We start from the raw sequence: 18,567 nt of genomic DNA on the forward strand, positions 1-18,567 counted from the left end.
ATGATTAGTAATTAGGTAAACACGTTGCTCTATGTATTTATTCTAGTCCATTTGTGATGGTGGGTGCAATTGTAAACTATGATATATACCTGAAATATGCACATTTTTCTAACAAAACCTATCCTATACCATAAATATGTTATCAGACTGTCATCTGATTAGGTTTTTTCTTGGTTAGTGGCTATCAATATCTTAGTTTAGCCGAATTGGTGATAGCACCTGATGGAGTAAGAAACTGATGGAGTTAGAAAAGTGGTGTCTTTTGCTAACGTGGTTAGCTAATAGATTTACATATTTTGTCTTCCCTATAAAACATTAAAAAAATCTGAAATGGTGGCTTTATTCACAAGATCTGTATCTTTCATTAGGTGTCTTGGACTTGTGATTTAATGATATTTAGATGCTACTATTTAATTGTGACGCTATGCTAGGCTATGCTACTCAGTGTGGGGGGGTGGGGGGTGCTCCCGGACCCAGGGTAGATACTCGTGAAAGGTTAAATGGAAGAAGTTTGGAACCACCAAGACTCTTCCTAGAGCTTGCCACCCAGCCAAACTGAGCAATCGGGGAAGAAGGGCCTTGGTCAGGGAGGTGACCAAGAACCCGATGGTCACTCTGACAGAGCTCCGGAGTTCCTCTGTGGAGATGTGAGAACCTTCCAGAAGGACAACGATCTCTGCAGCACTCCACCAATCAGGCCTTTATGGTAGAGTGGGCAGACGGAAGCCACTCCTCAGTAAAAGGCACATGACAGCCGGCTTGTAGTTTGCCAAAGGCAACTGAGACTCTCAGAACATGAGAAACAAGATTCTCTGGTGTGATTAAACCAAGATTGAATTATTTGGCCTGAATGCCAAGCGTCACGTCTGAAGGAAACCTGGCACCATTCCCACGGTGAAGCATGGTGGTGGCAGCATCATGCTGTTGGGATGTTTTGCAGGGGCTGGGAGACTAATCTGGATTGAGAGAAAGATGAAGAAATCCTTGATGAAAACCTGCTCCAGAGTGCTCAGGACCTCAGAATGGGGTGAAGGTTCATCTTCCAACAGGACAACGACCCTAAACACATAGCCAAGACAATGCAGGATTGGCTTCGGGACAAGTCTCTGAATGTCCTTGAGTGGTCCAGCCAGAGCCCGGACTTGAACCCGATCGAACATCTCTGGAGAGACCTTAAAATAGTCATGGTAATTCATGGTAACCTCATAAACAATTCCTAAATACCCAGCGTCTATTTGAAACAGCCGTTTATTTGATGAAATGTGTGAATTACGTTCCTTTTATGCACACTTAACTCATGTGTGACTGTGGAGATATCCTTAATAGAAAAAACAAGCTTAGGGAAATATTAACAGATTCACACGAAATGGCAGAGCAATGAACTCAAACTTTAAACATATAATCCAGTTATGCAAAACAATTAAGTCAAAGTTTAGCTCACATTTACAGTACGCAAATACAATTTTGCAAAAAAAAGTAGGAACGTTGAAATATTTCATAAGCAGGCCTCACAGTATGATCTGTCCATATCACATCTTGTCAATCATAAAATATTCTGGCACATTCTGGCCAAAATGTCCTCCATTTCTTTGTCTTGGTGTCTTTATCTATGGTTTATTTAAAATAGTCCTTTTGGCTCATGGATATGAAACATTCCTATATATTCATTTGACATTGTCTTGATGATGACGGCTTCAGAATGTTCTTGAATAAACACTGAGGGTGTGAGGGAGCTGTGTAGATGTATGTTGTGTATTTTTGACATCACTAGTACATTGTGGTAAAGCAAGACATCAGAGGACTGCGAATCTGGCACATTATAGTATATATTAAAAAGAGCTGAGGCCAGATCTACACTGCATAAAGATGCCAAGTGATGGAGACTATCAGTCTGGTCTCTTCTGCTAACTCCCAACGTTTTCGCTTGTACTAAATAACACCCAGTCATCCAGTGACTGATTGATTGTTTATTATTAAAAACGTACATTTACACCTGTTTGTCTTTGTCCTGGAGACAATGAGGCAAAGAAATGTCTCTCCCTTTCCCATTCACAGCCCTTCTCCTCTCCAAATGACTGTCCGGTCTTAGAAGTCGGATGGTCGGATCATCATGGCTGTCGAACTAAGTGAATAACTCGGTCCCCGAAAGTGATGCCACTTTATGCCGTTCAGCTTGCGGATGTTGTGGCCCACGGTGTAGTAAATGCCATTGAGGTTGGACAAGCCACAAGCGTCAAACCACCAACCTAAAGAACAGAAAGAATGGTTGGGTTATAGCAGGATGGACTCAGGGAGATATGTCTTTGTGTTAGCAAAATGGTTACAGCAATTAAAGTGAAACCGACACTTGTGAACAGCTTGCCACACAGTCCTTAAGCCTCAATTAAGCATTTTTTCCCCCTTTTCCAACAAAATTCTTTCTCTCTCACCAAATGTGGTGTTTTGACTCATGGTAGTGGTGTGCTAACCTGCTGGGCATACGGTTCTTATTCCATTTCAAAGCAAACATGGATCCTGCTATGAGAACCACACTCACGCCTCAGAGAGATACTGCAAATTTATCTCTGATTAATCTAATATCACTTCACTGCTGTTTGCTTTGGATGGCATGTGTCAAGAGGTTGTATCCATAAGTGGTTTGATTATGGATGACTATAGTTTCAAACATTTTGAAAGGGGTTCCAGCTGTGCTGGAGCAATTAACTTAAACAACTTTCAGAATCAATCAAAGTTCAAGTATTAAAACGCTATTTATCTTGGAGTTTGTATGACTGAGGCAGGATGTGTTTTACATAGCACTTAAGAGATAGGAGCTGGAATGCTTGTATCTGGTGAAGATCACACAAATTGCGTTAATGCTTTGTCTTGTTGTCTTTAGCTCTGGGCTAAATATAAAAAAACATATCAAAAAATGTATATGGGATGACGTTGAATCAACGTGGAAAACTGATTGGATTTGCAATAATTCATCAACGTAAGAGAACTTCTGATTTTTTTCACCCAACTTTTAACCTAAATCCAACGACAGGGTGAACTTTTTTGGTTGATTTCACATTGAATTGAAATTAGTTGACAACTCAACCCAGAGTAAATTAAAACTAGAAGTTGAAATGACGTCTGTGCCCAGTGGGGAGTCAAGAAGAAAGTAAGCCATTCAGATTGAAACTGCTGTATGGAATACAATGAGTTTATCAGGGTGTTACACAAAAAGCACATGAATCTCAGAGTAAAATAAAATGATGTGTGACCCTTTAAATCAGTATTTGACCAATACTATAGTACCACAAACAAACTAATAATTATATACAAACATGTAGACCTGAAAAACATATTTTTAGTATGTAGGGATTTACAGTGGGTCCGAAATGATTGACAGCCTTGATAAAGATGACGCCTTGATAAAGATAAGCAAGAATTACTGTATAAAATAAATAATTCAAATACTGAGCTACAGTATATTGTACGCTCAATAAAATTGGGAAATATATTATTTTATACTAACTAATACAATTGCTCCGAAAAATAGATTTTGTTTAAGTAAAATATATATATATACAAAAAAATTAGGGATTAAAATGAACATCCCTGTTTTCTATAATAACTTTCAATAACTAACCTGTCGAGGATAACGGCACTTAGCCTTTTTCTAAAATGTTTTATGAGATTGGAGGACATATTGTCACGACTTCGACCGAGGCAGGCTCTCCTTCCCGTTCGGGTGGCGTTCGGCGGTCGTCGTCACCGGCCTATTAGCTGCCACTGATCCTTTTCTCCCCCTCCCTATGTGTTTATTGGGTTCACCTGTTTTGTATTAGGGTGTAATTAGTTGGGCTTATTAGTCAGCCGGCCCGCACGTTTCTTTGTGCGGGATTGTTGTTAGTGAGTAGTGGTGTTTGTTTCGTGCATCGTGTTTGCTGGACTGTGTTCGTTTCCCCCGTGTCTGGGGTTGTTTAAGGAGTACACCCAGTGTGTTAGTAGGGTGGCCTAGTTTCTCTGTGTTCATTAAAGAACATTTGTTATTGCACCTGCTGTTTCCTGTGCTTGACTTCACACTCCGACACCCAGGCCTTACACATATTGGGCCAAAAGAGCTCTGTTTTCATGCCATCTTACAGTAGCACCGGTTCCAATCCAAGTGCCAATGCCGTTTAGCAAACTCCAGCCGTTTACATTTGTTGAATAACATGAAAATATAGCTCTTTGGCCATGCACACAAGTGGTTGGTTTTGGTGTCGAAAGGAGGAATCATATGCAGAAAAGAACCACATACCTACTGTAAAATATGGTGATGGATTTTTGATGTTATGGGGCTATTTTGCTTCCACTGATCCTTGGGCCCTTGTTAAGGTCAACAGCATCATGAACTTTAAAAAACCTGGTTACCTCTGCCAGGAGGCTGAAACTTGGCCGCAAGTGGATCTATCAGCAAGACAATAACCCCAAGCACATATCAAAATCCACAAAGAAATGGTTAATTGACAACAAAATCAACATTTTGCATGTCTCCGGACTTGAATGCCATTGAAAACCTGTGGTTTGAATTGAAGAGGGCAGTCCATAAGCACAGGCAAAGAAATATTAAGGATCTGGAATGATTCTGTATGGAGGCATAGTCTAATATCACTCCAAACGTGTTCTCCAATATCATAAAACATTTTATAAAAAGGCTCACTGCCATTAGCTGGTGAGGTATTGAAAATAGGGGTGTTGATAATTTTGTCCACTAAGTTTTTGAGAAGAAAAAAATATTCCTTGGTAAACAAAATCAATTTTAATGAGCAATTGAATTAGTATAAAATAATATAATTGTAATGTTTTGGAAATACAATATAGCTCAGTATTTCAATTATTTATTATAGACTGTCATTTTTGCTAATCTTTATGATGGGTGTCAATAATTTCAGAGCCCACTGTATATGTCACACCAAGGTACTTAACAATTAAAACAACTGATTAACTTTACTTGAGCTTATACTGTGTTGTTCTTGTCATAACACTGCTGCAAGGTCAACATAATTCATGTCACAACACGTCATAAAAAAACTGATGGCATGTTATGACATGTTGACACCCATGTAATTTGATGAAAACAAAAACATTATATATTTATGTCATGACATGAAAGGCATTAGCTATGTTATTAATTTACCAGAGTTAGAAGTCATACTGGCAGCATGCCTCAAGTCAGCTAGCTGTAAGAAAAGGGGTTACTGCTTGTATGTCACTTTCACATAACATAATGCCCTAAATTCCCTCATGGAGGAGAAGTTTTAACTCTTACCCCCAGTCAGCATGAGGGCACACTTGCACAGGCAGTTGTCGTTGTCGGCGTCGCGGGTGCTGAAGCTGGTGCCATGCGATACCAGGCTGCTCTGCTCTCCTGCTGTTCCACTGTAGCCCCACAGGAACAGCCTGCAGATGGGAAAGTCAGCTTGACTGGGACTGATGGATTTCTGATGCCAAAATCACATTTTGAATTCATTCCATACAAGAAAATAGCTATGAGATAATATTGTGAGGAAAGTTGAAGCTGTAGACTTTTTTCAAAGTAATTTTACATGGCTTTCAGATATACAATAAGCACTGTATTATTTTCCTTGTAATGGAAAGGCGATATATGATTAATAACAACATTGATATTTATTCCTATATCATTGGATCCAGGATTATTCATGTGCAATGAGTTTTGTTGTGGTGACAAAGACATAGTAAACTTGAACTGTGTACATATTTGCATAGTTCTTGCCAGAAATCCTGTGACTGTTCCCCATTTCTATACTAGCAGCCTAGCTCTGGCTTATATGTTTTATTTGTTGTGGTCCTTTGAGTCAGATAAAGAAATTACCACATCGACATTGTGACTCAGTGTTACTCGTGGTTCAGGCATTTGTCACCACACACCTCATCACAAACTCCTGACCTTGAACAAAGTGAAGCTGACAAACTTCAAGGCTTTGCTTGCCACTTCCCACACACTTCGCCTGTCAGCCAGCCAGATCAAGTCCCTACAATCCGTCTCGTACGACCATAGCCTTAGGAAGTAGTTTGGGAGTGGGAGGTCATGCCATTTTTTCCCAGGGATGCAGGAGAAAAAAATGCCTGCACACGAAGAAGTCTAAATCTGAAGAAGTCTATATTGGTCCGCTAATACAGGACTACTAAAGGCATAGTACACTACTTTTGTAAAAACATTTAAACCAAATGTATTTGAGTGTTTACTTGTGGAATATAAAAACCCTAGCATTGAAAGCCCCACGTTGGGCACTGCATCTCAGTGCTTCAGGCATCACCACAGACACCCTGGTTCAATTACAGGCTGTATCACAACCGGCCATGATTGGGAGTCCCATAGGGCGGCGCACAATTGGCCCAGTGTCGTCCGGGTTTTGCCACTGTAGGCTGTCATTGTAAATAAGAATTTGTCCTTAACTGACTTGCCTAGTTAAATACCAACTGAGCCACATCATCAAAAACCACTTGATGTCTCAATGTACTCAATTACTGTAGTGTGCATAGTTTTTCTTCATGGTGATGGAAAGTCTACGGGTACAAACCTAGATGACCAGCCTATGTACAACACAGTAATGTACATTTACATGAAGTCGTTTGTAAGGATGGTAAATTAATACTGCACAAAAGTGGTTGTTTTCCATGTTATTTGATCAAGAAAAATATTTAATTTGATGTGGATGTTTTGTGTCTTATGTCCATAACTTTTCACCTTTTGATGTGTTTGAGGACAGGGTGTTGTTATTTCTGTATTCAATTAGAATTACAATTGCAGAGAAAGGGGCAGGGCAACAACTTTTACAATTCCAGCTATTGAATCCTGCAAGATACTGTTCTATCGGTCTGCTAATACTAGTAAAGGCCAAATGCACTACTTGTGTGAAAAAATAATATTATCTTTAATTGTTATATATTTTTTGATAAATATTGCTCTTTATTAAGATTTTTCAGCGGGTGCTGCAGCACCCTCAGCACCCTTACTTCCCACAGCTATGTGGAAAGTAAAAAATTGTGTTCAGCCATGAACAATATGTTAGAAAGAACAAACGTTTTCCATATGGACATGGTGAAGTCATGAGGTAGAGTACTGTACCTGTATTGTTGTTTCTCACTGGCCAGTTGGAACTTGTCGTAGTGGGAGTAGGGTGTGTTCCCCTCCCAGTCTCTCAGCTCCACTCTCAGGGCATACTGGGTCTGACTGGTCATCTGAAACGCCAGCTCATTCCCAAGCCAGTGCTCTCCCGCAGGGTCCCCAAAACCCTACAGACAAACATCGGATGATCACACCATTACACAAGGGCATCTTACATCTATATTTTAAGTTCAAGTAGTCCATGTTTGATGCTTTGTCAGCTCTTGGCATCTGAACTGGTCTGCCAATGGATGAATAGGTGTCCAAGCTGTCCAATGGATGAATGGGAAAACATTTTACACAGGGACAAGAACATTATTCTCAGCACCTGCACAACAAATCTAACACAGGTAGGTACAGTACAGTAACATCCCTAACGTCAGCTGTGAATTCCAAAGTTGGAGGATGTCAGGAGTACCCACCATTTTGTATTCCTTCCATGTTCTCTGGAAGTCCACACTGCCATTGACCCTGCGCTGGAACAATGTCCAACCTCCACCACTAGTCTCCATGTCACAAAACACCTGGTGAAACAATAACTAAAATCTAGTCATTGTACTCAGCAACGACAGAGGCACAACTCATAAAACTTTGATCTATCAGCTGCACTTGGAAAAACTTGACAAGAGAAACTTGACAACTTAAGAGTTGGATTGAAACATGCAGTATACTCAGGATGGATCGCGAGGATGATGACAGTGTTATTTATTCACCTGGGTGGGTTCTGTCATGTTACTGATGTATATGTGGTAGACTCCACTGATGTTGTGTCCTGCTTTATAGGCTTCTGCACAATCACAAAACCTCTGGTCTCTCAGCAATTTCCCTGCACACACACACACACACACACACACACACACACACACACACACACACACACACACACACACACACACACACACACACACACACACACACACACACACACACACACACACACACACACATTTTGAAACAAAGCCACAAATAAGTGTTTTGTTTCAAATCTACAAAGGGTAGACAACCATCTTATGACAATAGTTGAAAGCAGTCTCATTTGAGTTGGGAATGTCTTCAGAAACAGATGCTGACATGTCCTACTCAGGCAAGATGTTGATTGGGAAGTTCAAATGGGAGTTATCAAAGTGTGTGGTTCTGAAGCATGTGAAGTGAATCCAAGACTTGACTCAACACGGCCAAAAACATCATGAAGACAGCTCCCAACCACCTCTCTCTCTATCTCCTTCTCTCGCTCTCTGTATCATTAACGACTGGATGTCATTAAGACCGCACAATTTTCCAGAATGTTAGTTCCATCTGAATTTATGAATGTGCAATGGTCTCCAAACTTGTACACATTGTGGCCCACCCAAAGTCTTTACATTTTCATGTTGACCCATCAAACAAAGAAGCCACGTCTTTAGCTCCAACCCAGCCTTAAGCTGTGACTCTAGAGAGGAACTGGCTCGGATCCATCAGTGGATTCTATTTCCCCAGAAGGGACGTATGTGTTGATGTTTGATAATGTTTGATCTTTTCATTGCCGTGAAAGTGTGCACTAATTGGGGTTTACAGCATGTCTACCGACTGTCTGTCTGTAGACAGTTGTCACAATGACATTATGAACATTCTATCTATCTGGAGTTAGACACTGGAGTGTACTGGATTTGAATTGACACTTCTACAGAGTGCCGGAGTCTGGTTGAGTTATAACACTCGACTCCCGGACCACCGCTGCAATGTGGTTTGAGCCTTGGTTCGGTCGCTGTCTGTGGCCTTCCTTCCCGTCATTCCTGCTTTATTGTCTGTTCCCCTAACTTCATACTGTTCTGTCGAAAAACCAATTAAAACAACAAAAGGTTGTTCGACTCTGATCTCTTCAGCCGAGTGTGGACTTATCAGAAAGCAACTGCATTTGACGAAACCTGAGCTTCTGAATGTGTTCCTACCTGTACCGGTAGACACCATGTTGATGAGCGTGTGGACCGACTCCATGAGCTGCTGATGCTGCCTTTGCAGGGCTGAGTTGTTGGTGCTGGCCACCCTCAGCTGTCTCTCTAGAGCCTCGATGGCTGTCATCTGGGTCCTCACCAATCCTTGTAGCCTATTCTTCTCCTCCCTCATGTCCTCCAGCTCGTCCCGCTGCTGTGACTCCAACACCTGCACCTTGTTCTCCAAATGACTGAGAAGATAGTTGAAAAGTATATTTCGTAGTATTTTGATTATCAAGCCTTCTTTTGTCGCTTGTTCTCTAAATTGCTCAGCAAAAGGGGCCGGGGGTTTATTTGGATAGTCCATCTGTAGATGCTCTACAAACTATCAGCAACATGTGAACTGCATGTCTATTGACTTTCAATGATATTCTATGTGCTTTGATAAAGCATTCTACCTCCCTACTGTACCTGCCCTATGTTGATTAATCATTAATCTATAGTTTTGGTGTAAACTTGAACCCTTGCTTTACCAGAATAACCACATTTAAGGTGATAATCACAATGATAGAAGAACAAATTGTCACGCCCTGACCTTAGAAATCCTTATATATTCTCTATGTTTGGTTAGGTCAGGGTGTGACTCGGGTGGGAAAGTCTATGTTTTCTATTTCTTTGTTTTTGGCCAAGTGTGGTTCCCAATCAGAGGTAGTCTATCTGATTGGGGATCATATATAAGTTGTCATTTTCCTTTTGGGTTTTGTGGGATCTTGTTTTCTGTTTAGTGTCTGTGCCTGACAGAACTGTTCACTTTTGTTTTTTTGTCTTTGTTATTTTGTTTTGGTGTCATCAATAAAAAGACGATGTAGGCCTACCACGCTGCGCCTTGGTCCACTCTTCATTCTACACACAAGAGCCGTTACACAAATAAGTATTTGAACAGGCCCCGTAGTCTCTTGACAACCAAGCTAACTAATTAACTTCCAATGCTTCCATCTGTAAGTAACTCCAAAAAAACACTAACCATCGAGTAGATAAACCTATGCTCTAGGGTCGTAGCTGAAAATAGATGTGGACTCTGGTTGACTAAACATTGAAACAAGCTAAATGTATGTAACTTGATGAGAGGATAGCAAAGTGAAGATAGCACTAGATGAACAACACTGCAACTGAATGTTTGGCCAAAGCACACATCTGCTGATTCTAAATTTAGCTCAAAGAGTGGATGAAACAGGCAGGTAAGTGTATGTCAGTGGTTTTATAAAGATGTAACCTGCTTCAATTACATCTTTCACAACTGCTGTTGGAGTGAAACAAGGCTGACCTTGAATTGTGCTTCTAAAACAATGTATTTACATGGGCAGGTTGTTACGCCCTGAGCTGTTTCACCTGTCTTTGTGCTTGTTTCCACCCCCCTCCAGGTGTCGCCCATCTTCCCCTTAATTCCTTGTGTATTTATACCTGTGTTCTCTGTTTGTCTGTTGCTAGTTTGTTTTGTTCGTAGAACCTACCAGCATTTTGTTCCCCTGTTCCTTGCTCCTGTTTTCTAGTTTCCCGTTTCTGACCGTTCTGCCTGCCCTGACCCTGACCCTGCCTGTCGTCCTGTACATTTGCCACACTACTCTGGATTACTGACCTCTGCCTGACCTGACCTGTCGTTTGCCTACCCCTGTTTAAAGAATAAACTTTTGTTTCTTTAACAGTGTTTGCACCTGGGTCATACCTTAAAACGTGATACAGGCATAATGTAACTATATGCATAGCTCAGTAAACCTGTTGACATTCATACATAGACATCACATTGACGTTACACATACTGTATATGAAAAGATCTCAAACAAGGGTAAGATCCTAGCAGGGTAATTATGAGTTTGGTTAAAACTGCACACAGATATTATTGTTGTAATCCCTACATGTAACAATTTGTACATTCACTGTAATTATACCGGAACAATGTAAAAACTATGTAAATACCAAGAACCATGTAAATAATAGTTATAGCAACACTAAGTGACTTGGGCATTCAAAACCCTTAGATTGGCACAGTGAGATCTGAGTTGAGGTATATAGACTTAAACCCATTGTATCATTATCCTATACCGCATACCGTATGAGTGATTTCATAGCTTTACAGTAGTGGATGTCAGAGCCAAACTAAATTTGTGCAAAATTATAAATGTAACATGCTGACCATTGCAAAGCAACATAAATTGTGAAAATTATGATTATTCCTAATGCAAATTTATGAGCACTGAATTATTTTTATGTTGCTGTGGCCTGCTGCTGTTGATTATGGGCACCATTTCAGTTGTAATGGTGATCAAGAAGCTGAGAAAGGATCCCCTTATAGTCAATTTCCGTAGGATGTAGTGGCCCATTATATTTGTCTACAGTACCCCATATGGACTGCGGTGTACCCAAAACAGAGTGCAAAACAAGATTCAGCTGTGAGCCCCATGTTCTCATTTAAGACGAATTACATCAGTCTATCTGTTACATCCAGAACTTTTATGGGAAATCTATCTGTCACATTTCTCAATGAAAACTGTACCCAACTACCTCATCCCCATATTTTTTTGTTTTTGTTTTGCTCCTTTGCACCCCAGTATCTCTACTTGCACATCATCATCTATACATCTATCACTTCAGTGTTAATGCTAACTTGTAATTATTTCGCCACTATGGCCTATTTATTGCCTTACCACCCTAACCTTACTACATTTGCACACTGTACATAGATTTTTCTCATGTGTAATTGACTGTACGTTTATCCCATGTGTAACTGTGTTTTTGTTTTTGTCACACTGCTTTGCTTTATCTTGGCCAGGTCGCAGTTGTAAATGAGAACTTGTACAGGCAACATTAAGAAGCAAACAGATAAATAAAAAGGCCTTCACTACAATATAGCGCAGGGCTTTTTGTCCTTGAAGGGGTTCTCTGAGGCAGGGATGCCCATGAGCAGAGGGTCGTACTTGGCGTGTTCGCCACAGTAGTGCATGAGGTCCTGGTGTGTTCTGCAACATGTGACAAGGAATATAATATGGTGTAAGTTTGTAATGCAACATTCATTGGATGCCAACCGCCCTTAAACCTCATCGAAGAAGAAGGAAGTGACGTAATCGTGCCGCTGGTACTTTTCACACCGGCTTGTTTTTTTTTTGACTGTACGTTTATCCCATGTGTAACTGTGTTTTTGTTTTTGTCACACTGCTTTGCTTTATCTTGGCCAGGTCGCAGTTTTAAATGAGAACTTGTTCTCAACAGGCCTACCTGGTTAAATAAAGGTGAAATAAAAAATAAAAAAATTGTTTTGCCAGGGGTTTACTTTTGAGAGTTTTGTTTATATTGTAGTTATTAAGCATTATTTTGAATTTCTCATTACATACATTTTACTGCAACATGCACTGTCCAAGATTCCTCAGTACAGGAATAATGTTATGGTTTCAAATATGGTTCTTTGCACTGATATTTCTTTTAAACATACATTATTTTCAGCTCGAAGCTGCAGAAATCTGTAACAGCTATTTCAGTTGAGATTGTACCACATGTCTTAATGAGGAAATATCAAATTTATGCAGATATCAAAATGTTATACTGTACCTGTTCTTGTCTTGCAGTTTAGTGATTTTAGAAGTCTGTACCAATAATTCCTTTTCCAGTTTGTTTGTAGATAATGAGTTCTCCAACAACTTGATCTCAATTCTTGATGTCTGGTTCATAACCTACACATAATGACAATAAACGGTAGCACTTTACTTAGAGTGGTGATATGTAGCATTCATAAAGCCTCGTCTCACTGCATTGTCAATTATTTCCAAGGTAATGTACAGAACGTCATCCTTTATCCCTTCCTTAATGATTACTATGTCACAAATATAAATAACGTGTTACCAAATAAACAGATTCCACCAACTTGTGAGCAATGTTGAAAAAAAATACATTTTTATTCTGTTGTCCAGAGAGACAAAATAGCATTATGAGGCTATGCAGAACTTCTACCTCTGATGGTGTTCTTGAGCCAAAAGGGGTCCTATAATTGGACAGAAATATTTACCAGAAATGACCTTGGACAGAGAGCGGCAATCTTCCCTAAACAAATGAGCAAACATTTTGCCTAAAACTAAGGATTGGTGTGGTTTCATGAGATAATAAATTGATTTATATTATACTGAACAAAAATATAAACGCAACATGCAACAATTTCAAAGATTTTACTGAGTTACAGTTCATATGATAAATCAATCAATTGAAATAAATAAATTAGAACCCAATCTATGGATTTCGCATGACTGGAAATACAGATATGCATCTGCTCACAGATACCTTCACAATGGGCATCAGGATTTTGTAACGGTATTTTTGTGCATTCAAATTGCCATCAATAAAATGCAATTGTGTTCATTGTTCGTAGCTTATGCCTGCCTGCCTGCCCATAACATAACCCCACCATGTGGCACTCCGTTCACAACGTGGACATCAGCAAACCGCTCTCCCACACGACGCCATACACAAGATATGTTGTTGTGAGGCCGGTTGGATGTACTTCAAAATTCTCTAAAACAACGTTTGGTAGAGAAATTAATATTACATTCTCTGGCAACAGCTCTGGTGGAAATTCCTGCAGTCAGCATGCCAATCTGGGGCAACGTGTTGTGTGACAAAACCGCACATCTTAGAGAAGCCTTTTATTGTCCCCCCAGCACAAGGTGCACCTGTGTAATGATCATGCGGTTTAATCAGCTTCTTGATATGCCCCACCTGTCAGGTGGATGGATTATCTTGGCAAAGGAGAAATGCTTACTAACAGGGAAGCAAACAAATTTGTGCACAACATTTTAGAGAAATAAACTTTGTGTGTATCAAACATTTCTGGGATCTTTTATTTCAGCTCATGAAATATGGGACCAACACTTAACATGTTGTGCTTATATTTTTGTGTAGTGTATATCATTTGAACCAAACAGCAGACATTCAAGCCTAATATTAACGTCTATTAGCAACTTAAGTTCCATAGTGGATATATTTTTTTAGAGTATAAGTTTTTGTTTCATGCATAAACTTGTTGTTAATTAGTTTTATAGAACATCTCATTTAAGAAGCATCTTTGAGATTATGATCACATATAACTCAGATGTAGCCATTACCTTAGCTTCGACAGCGTTTAACTTGTGGGTCTGTTCTGCAGTCTGAGTCAACAGGTTAGTTCCGATTTCCAGCATGGTAGCAGTCTGGTTGTGTACTGCATGGTCTTGAATATGCCCCATCTCCATCTTGATGTTTTCCTGGATATACTTTTCTAGCTGCAGACACACAAAAACAAATGTTTAACTTCTAGAGCCCCAGGTTTTTGTATTCTACAGTAAATTAATTTCAGTTTACCTTCCAACCTTGTGCAGTAATTGTTCCATATTTTGGAGGGTAAGTATGGAAACAAATTATGCATAAATTAGGAAAAGGTTGTTGTGAAAAATGTATATTTTAAAATATTTTTTATCTCTCACATACAGTGACAGATGATCTGAAATCTCAACATTTCCAGTCATTGAGTTCAGTCAGAGTGGCACAAATTTCTACATTGCTTTAAATAACCACAATGCCTGAGCACCCCAGGGTGAGGACAGGCTGTTTGTTATAAGAGACATACTGCATCCCTCTTTGTAGTCATCCTATGACCTGGGCTCTTTGGGAACATGCACTGGTGCCAGCAAAGGTGCGGAGAAGTGGCCTCTAACTCAAACTCAGCACAAATAAATACTCGGTCCCCACGATATCAGAAAATACTGAGAAACAGAGGGAGCAGATACATTTATCTTAACTGTAACAAACACAGGAATCCCTGGGGTATATTTCTAATGTGGTCAGTAGAACATTAGAGTGATAGCGTTTTAAAGTTATTCACAGGCATCAGTGTGCCCTTGGTTTGTTGACAAAACAAAAACGACGAGAGGAAGTAGATGGAATATGGCCAATTTTCCTTGTCAAGGTTCCCTTGACACTCTAATTACTTTTGCAATGGCTAATAACTCCACCTGATTCAGCCATGGCAGGGACCGGAGGTTTAGTGGGGGGAAATTAATTGACATTAACAAGAAACAAAAAGGTCACGTTTTTTTGTTGGTTCCCCAAAGACACAGTGTGCTTTTACTGGTTAATTGACCCTTGCTTCCTGCCTTTGGATTAAAATTACACAAGACCTGCCCATAATATGAGTTTGGGAACACAGCTACACTTTCTAAGGGTCTGTTAAACTGCTGTTAATTTAAACCAGATGTCTCGTTCTTTCTGATCCTAGTACCTCGGAGTGACTGTGTGACCAAACAGCCCTAATAAAAAAGGGAACTGGCACTGATAAAGAACTAGGTACCAACTGCATAGAAGTGTGTCTGGAACTATTGCAGGGGAGTCATTTAAGCTAAACCTAGGGTATGGCAGTGTGACAGGGAATTTCCCTCCAAGGAATTGTTATAAAATTGAAGCTCATTTACTGCATTTCTACACAATTTAAAAACTTTGAGAACAGCAAAAACAAGCAAAATTGACTCCAGCCATTATCACCTTGTTGATGTAGCTTCATTCACCTCAGTCAATGGGGGACTTAACATTCTACAAACCCATGTCATACAATAATTATCTGCTACGCACTAGCTCAGCATCTGCTCTGTTTTGAGAGAAGCTGCAGCTGAAGTTTCCTGCAGCTGAGTTGATGGGCTCTCCATAAAGCCAGCCAGCCAGCCATACAAACAGCCTTCCCTCCCGCTCCCAGGTGTTTGCATGGTCCTAAAGTCAGTCGTACTAATACCGCTAAATTATATTTGTCTATTTATCAAGATTGTAATGATTTTAGTAGCCTATTTTAAACTGTTGGTGTTGCTAGGGTATGGTGACTGCCCTGCCACACCCAATTGACGACCCATATTTTATTAGCACTTACTTGTAACCTTCAAGCTGTTGTGAAGGCTGGTATCACATACAATAAATCTCCATCCCAGCATTAGTGAGACATTACAGGTAAATCATACACAGTCATACCAAATGGTCTCATTGCATGACAAGTGAACACATCAAGATGATCACTCAAAGAATGCACACATTAGTTGAAAATCACTGCCACACTGCCAAAAACCTGCATATTCAAAACGTCCAATTTAGCAAGTAAGTGAGTGGTTAGCGAATGGTTAGGGGTGGGTTAGGGATTAGTTAGTGATTTAGAGTAAAGCATGGAAACTAGATAAGGTTAGGATTAGAGATAGGCCTAGATTAGATTTTTTTTAACCGTTAGGGTACATCAAAAAATGTAAACAGGCATGGATTCATACCACCATCACGCATACCTGGGTTCAAATAAAGAGTGTTTGCTCGAGCGTGTCTGGGGTGCCAGATGGGTGAGTTTGTACTTTTTTTGACTATTCGATTGGTTCCATTGTACAAGGCAAACTCAATCAAGCACAGGTAAAGTATTTTAAAGATTTCTAATACTATTTGAAGCCAGGTTTGTCGTGAACTGTGAAACACCGTTGTAAATACTCTCAGAATTAATTTGCTATAATTCATCGTATGATTATTACATTTGAAAAGACAATTCCTGAAATTGGGGACACAGGGTAACCGAAACAAAAGTTCTCCAACTTAAGACATTTTGCAATTGAGTCCAAAGTGAAAACACATACAGTGTCCTTGGCCAGTCGCACATGTTTCTCTGTAATCCCCCCAAATCCTTAATATCTTTGGGGTTTGCCTCTGTCTAGGTTGCTGCCTGAAGTCAACCACTCCACTCGGCTGAAAAATAACTTCCTGCTCCTGGGCTCTTGACTGCTTTCCAGTAGAACTATTAGTAGTAAAACCATTTTAATCCTCCATCACTTCACTCTCATATGACAAGCCCAAACAAGGACTGAAGCAATGGCCTGAGGTTCTGTTGCTAAATTCATTTCCAGTGGCATGGAGGAAGGCCTCCGTTAAACTAGGAAAGTTAGATAGATTTGAATAATTAATTTCCTAATAAAGATGAGCAAGTGTGGTAAGAAGGGGTTTCCTTAAACCTCAGATTAATTGGGATAAGAGTGGATATTCCAATAACTTGATTAAAAACTAATGTTGCATTATGTGTTCACTGGTATTCATGAAGACATGGTGGAATCGAGGGAAGTATTTTAGACACTTAGTCGTTAGAGTCATTCAAATTTCAGGTAGGCTGATTTGATTTTGTAGACTATGACTGTATCAATTTAAAATATATTAAAGCCTCCAGCTTTGACATTAAACCCCTTGTCTGCATCATCTAATTGCAATACCACACATTATACCTTCAGCTACAATGACATATTTTGTTATAAGTAATAAGCCCAGACAGCAAACGTCTGCGGGGCATATCTGGTTGTTTTGTGACACAAATGGGTCAGTGCACATCATATGGCTCAGATATTGTCTGAATGTGGGATATTCACACTTTCCTATGGGCCAGATCTGGCTTGAGGTAAGTGGCCCGAACAGCTTCCTGTAGTTGCTGGCCCATTTTTGGAATGAATGTGAGCTGCATTTATCTTGCTGGGAAAGTTCTGGCCTTTTCATGGCCAAGATCTGGTTTGGTTATAACTGTGAGCTTAAGCCATTGCATTAGTTTGTGGAGCTAACGTAACTATTCTGGTCTCAGGCAAGGTTACTCAACACGTTACAAGGACATCAATAGCAAAAGTGCATAAAGATGGCTGAATACAGATATGACGTCATTGTGTTAGCACTATGTGTTAAGATGATTGTTATGAATGATACTGCAACACTCAAAGGTCTCATGGCTGGTTTCATAAAGGTGTTATTTTTTCCTCTCTTTTTATGTCTCATAGAGAGAAAATGGATAGGTTTAAAAGATAAGCTGGTTCTACATGATATGGGATAAAGATGTTACTATAGAATACGGACAGAGCCATCTTGGGTGCTGCACAAACATATTCCAATTGATAAACACAGCATGAAGCATTCTTATCGCTGAAAGTCCACAATGTGGATGTTTTGGTATCATCTGGGAGATGCATGGAAAACTCCCCTGAACATTGCTCAGTTTAACCTTTAACCTCAATACAAACCAAATATGTTTATGTTGGACAGATCGAAATATTGTCCTCCTTCAAATGTCACTCTTAAAGAGTGTTCTACAACAACATTATGTAAATGTTATTGTTATGTATAATGGTTTCTAAAATATTGTTTAATTTGTGTTCATAGGACAGCATAGTTTTTACAGAGAGTCATGTTGTTGAATGTTCAAGTGTCCCTCTTTTTCATCACTCAGTTAGAGAAGCACTTTCAGCATCTTTTGTATGCTGGTTTGAATCTAATTGTATGAAGTTGTGGGAGTTTTGTGGAGGGCTAATTTGGGCTAAACTTATTTTAATTTTATATGATTATCTAACTCTAGTACATTATCATCCACCACACACTGAAAATCAAACAATGACCAACCACTGAAGCTACAACCTTCAAAATTAGTTTAGCGACTCTTATTTTGGGTATTTCTTATTA

The 18,567-nt window shown here is 39.7% G+C and overlaps 1 protein-coding gene across 2 annotated transcripts in view; it reads right to left on the bottom strand.

Annotated features, from left to right (window-relative positions):
- Positions 1-1,230: 1,230 nt before the first annotated feature.
- angpt4 (angiopoietin 4) overlaps positions 1,231-18,567 on the bottom strand; it is a 52,829-nt gene continuing 35,492 nt past the window's right edge. For both annotated transcript variants that reach the window (XM_055907855.1, XM_055907856.1), the window contains exons 2-9: positions 14,196-14,351; positions 12,652-12,773; positions 9,070-9,302; positions 7,855-7,967; positions 7,564-7,665; positions 7,103-7,269; positions 5,282-5,412; positions 1,231-2,246 (exon numbers count right to left, since the gene is read on the bottom strand). In XM_055907855.1, coding sequence (XP_055763830.1) covers positions 2,086-2,246; positions 5,282-5,412; positions 7,103-7,269; positions 7,564-7,665; positions 7,855-7,967; positions 9,070-9,302; positions 12,652-12,773; positions 14,196-14,351 — 1,185 coding nt within the window. In that variant the 3' untranslated portion in view covers positions 1,231-2,085. The remainder of the gene's footprint in view (positions 2,247-5,281; positions 5,413-7,102; positions 7,270-7,563; positions 7,666-7,854; positions 7,968-9,069; positions 9,303-12,651; positions 12,774-14,195; positions 14,352-18,567) is intronic.

The sequence above is a fragment of the Salvelinus fontinalis genome, chromosome 3, assembly GCF_029448725.1.
Source record: "Salvelinus fontinalis isolate EN_2023a chromosome 3, ASM2944872v1, whole genome shotgun sequence".
Classification (NCBI taxonomy): domain Eukaryota; kingdom Metazoa; phylum Chordata; class Actinopteri; order Salmoniformes; family Salmonidae; genus Salvelinus; species Salvelinus fontinalis.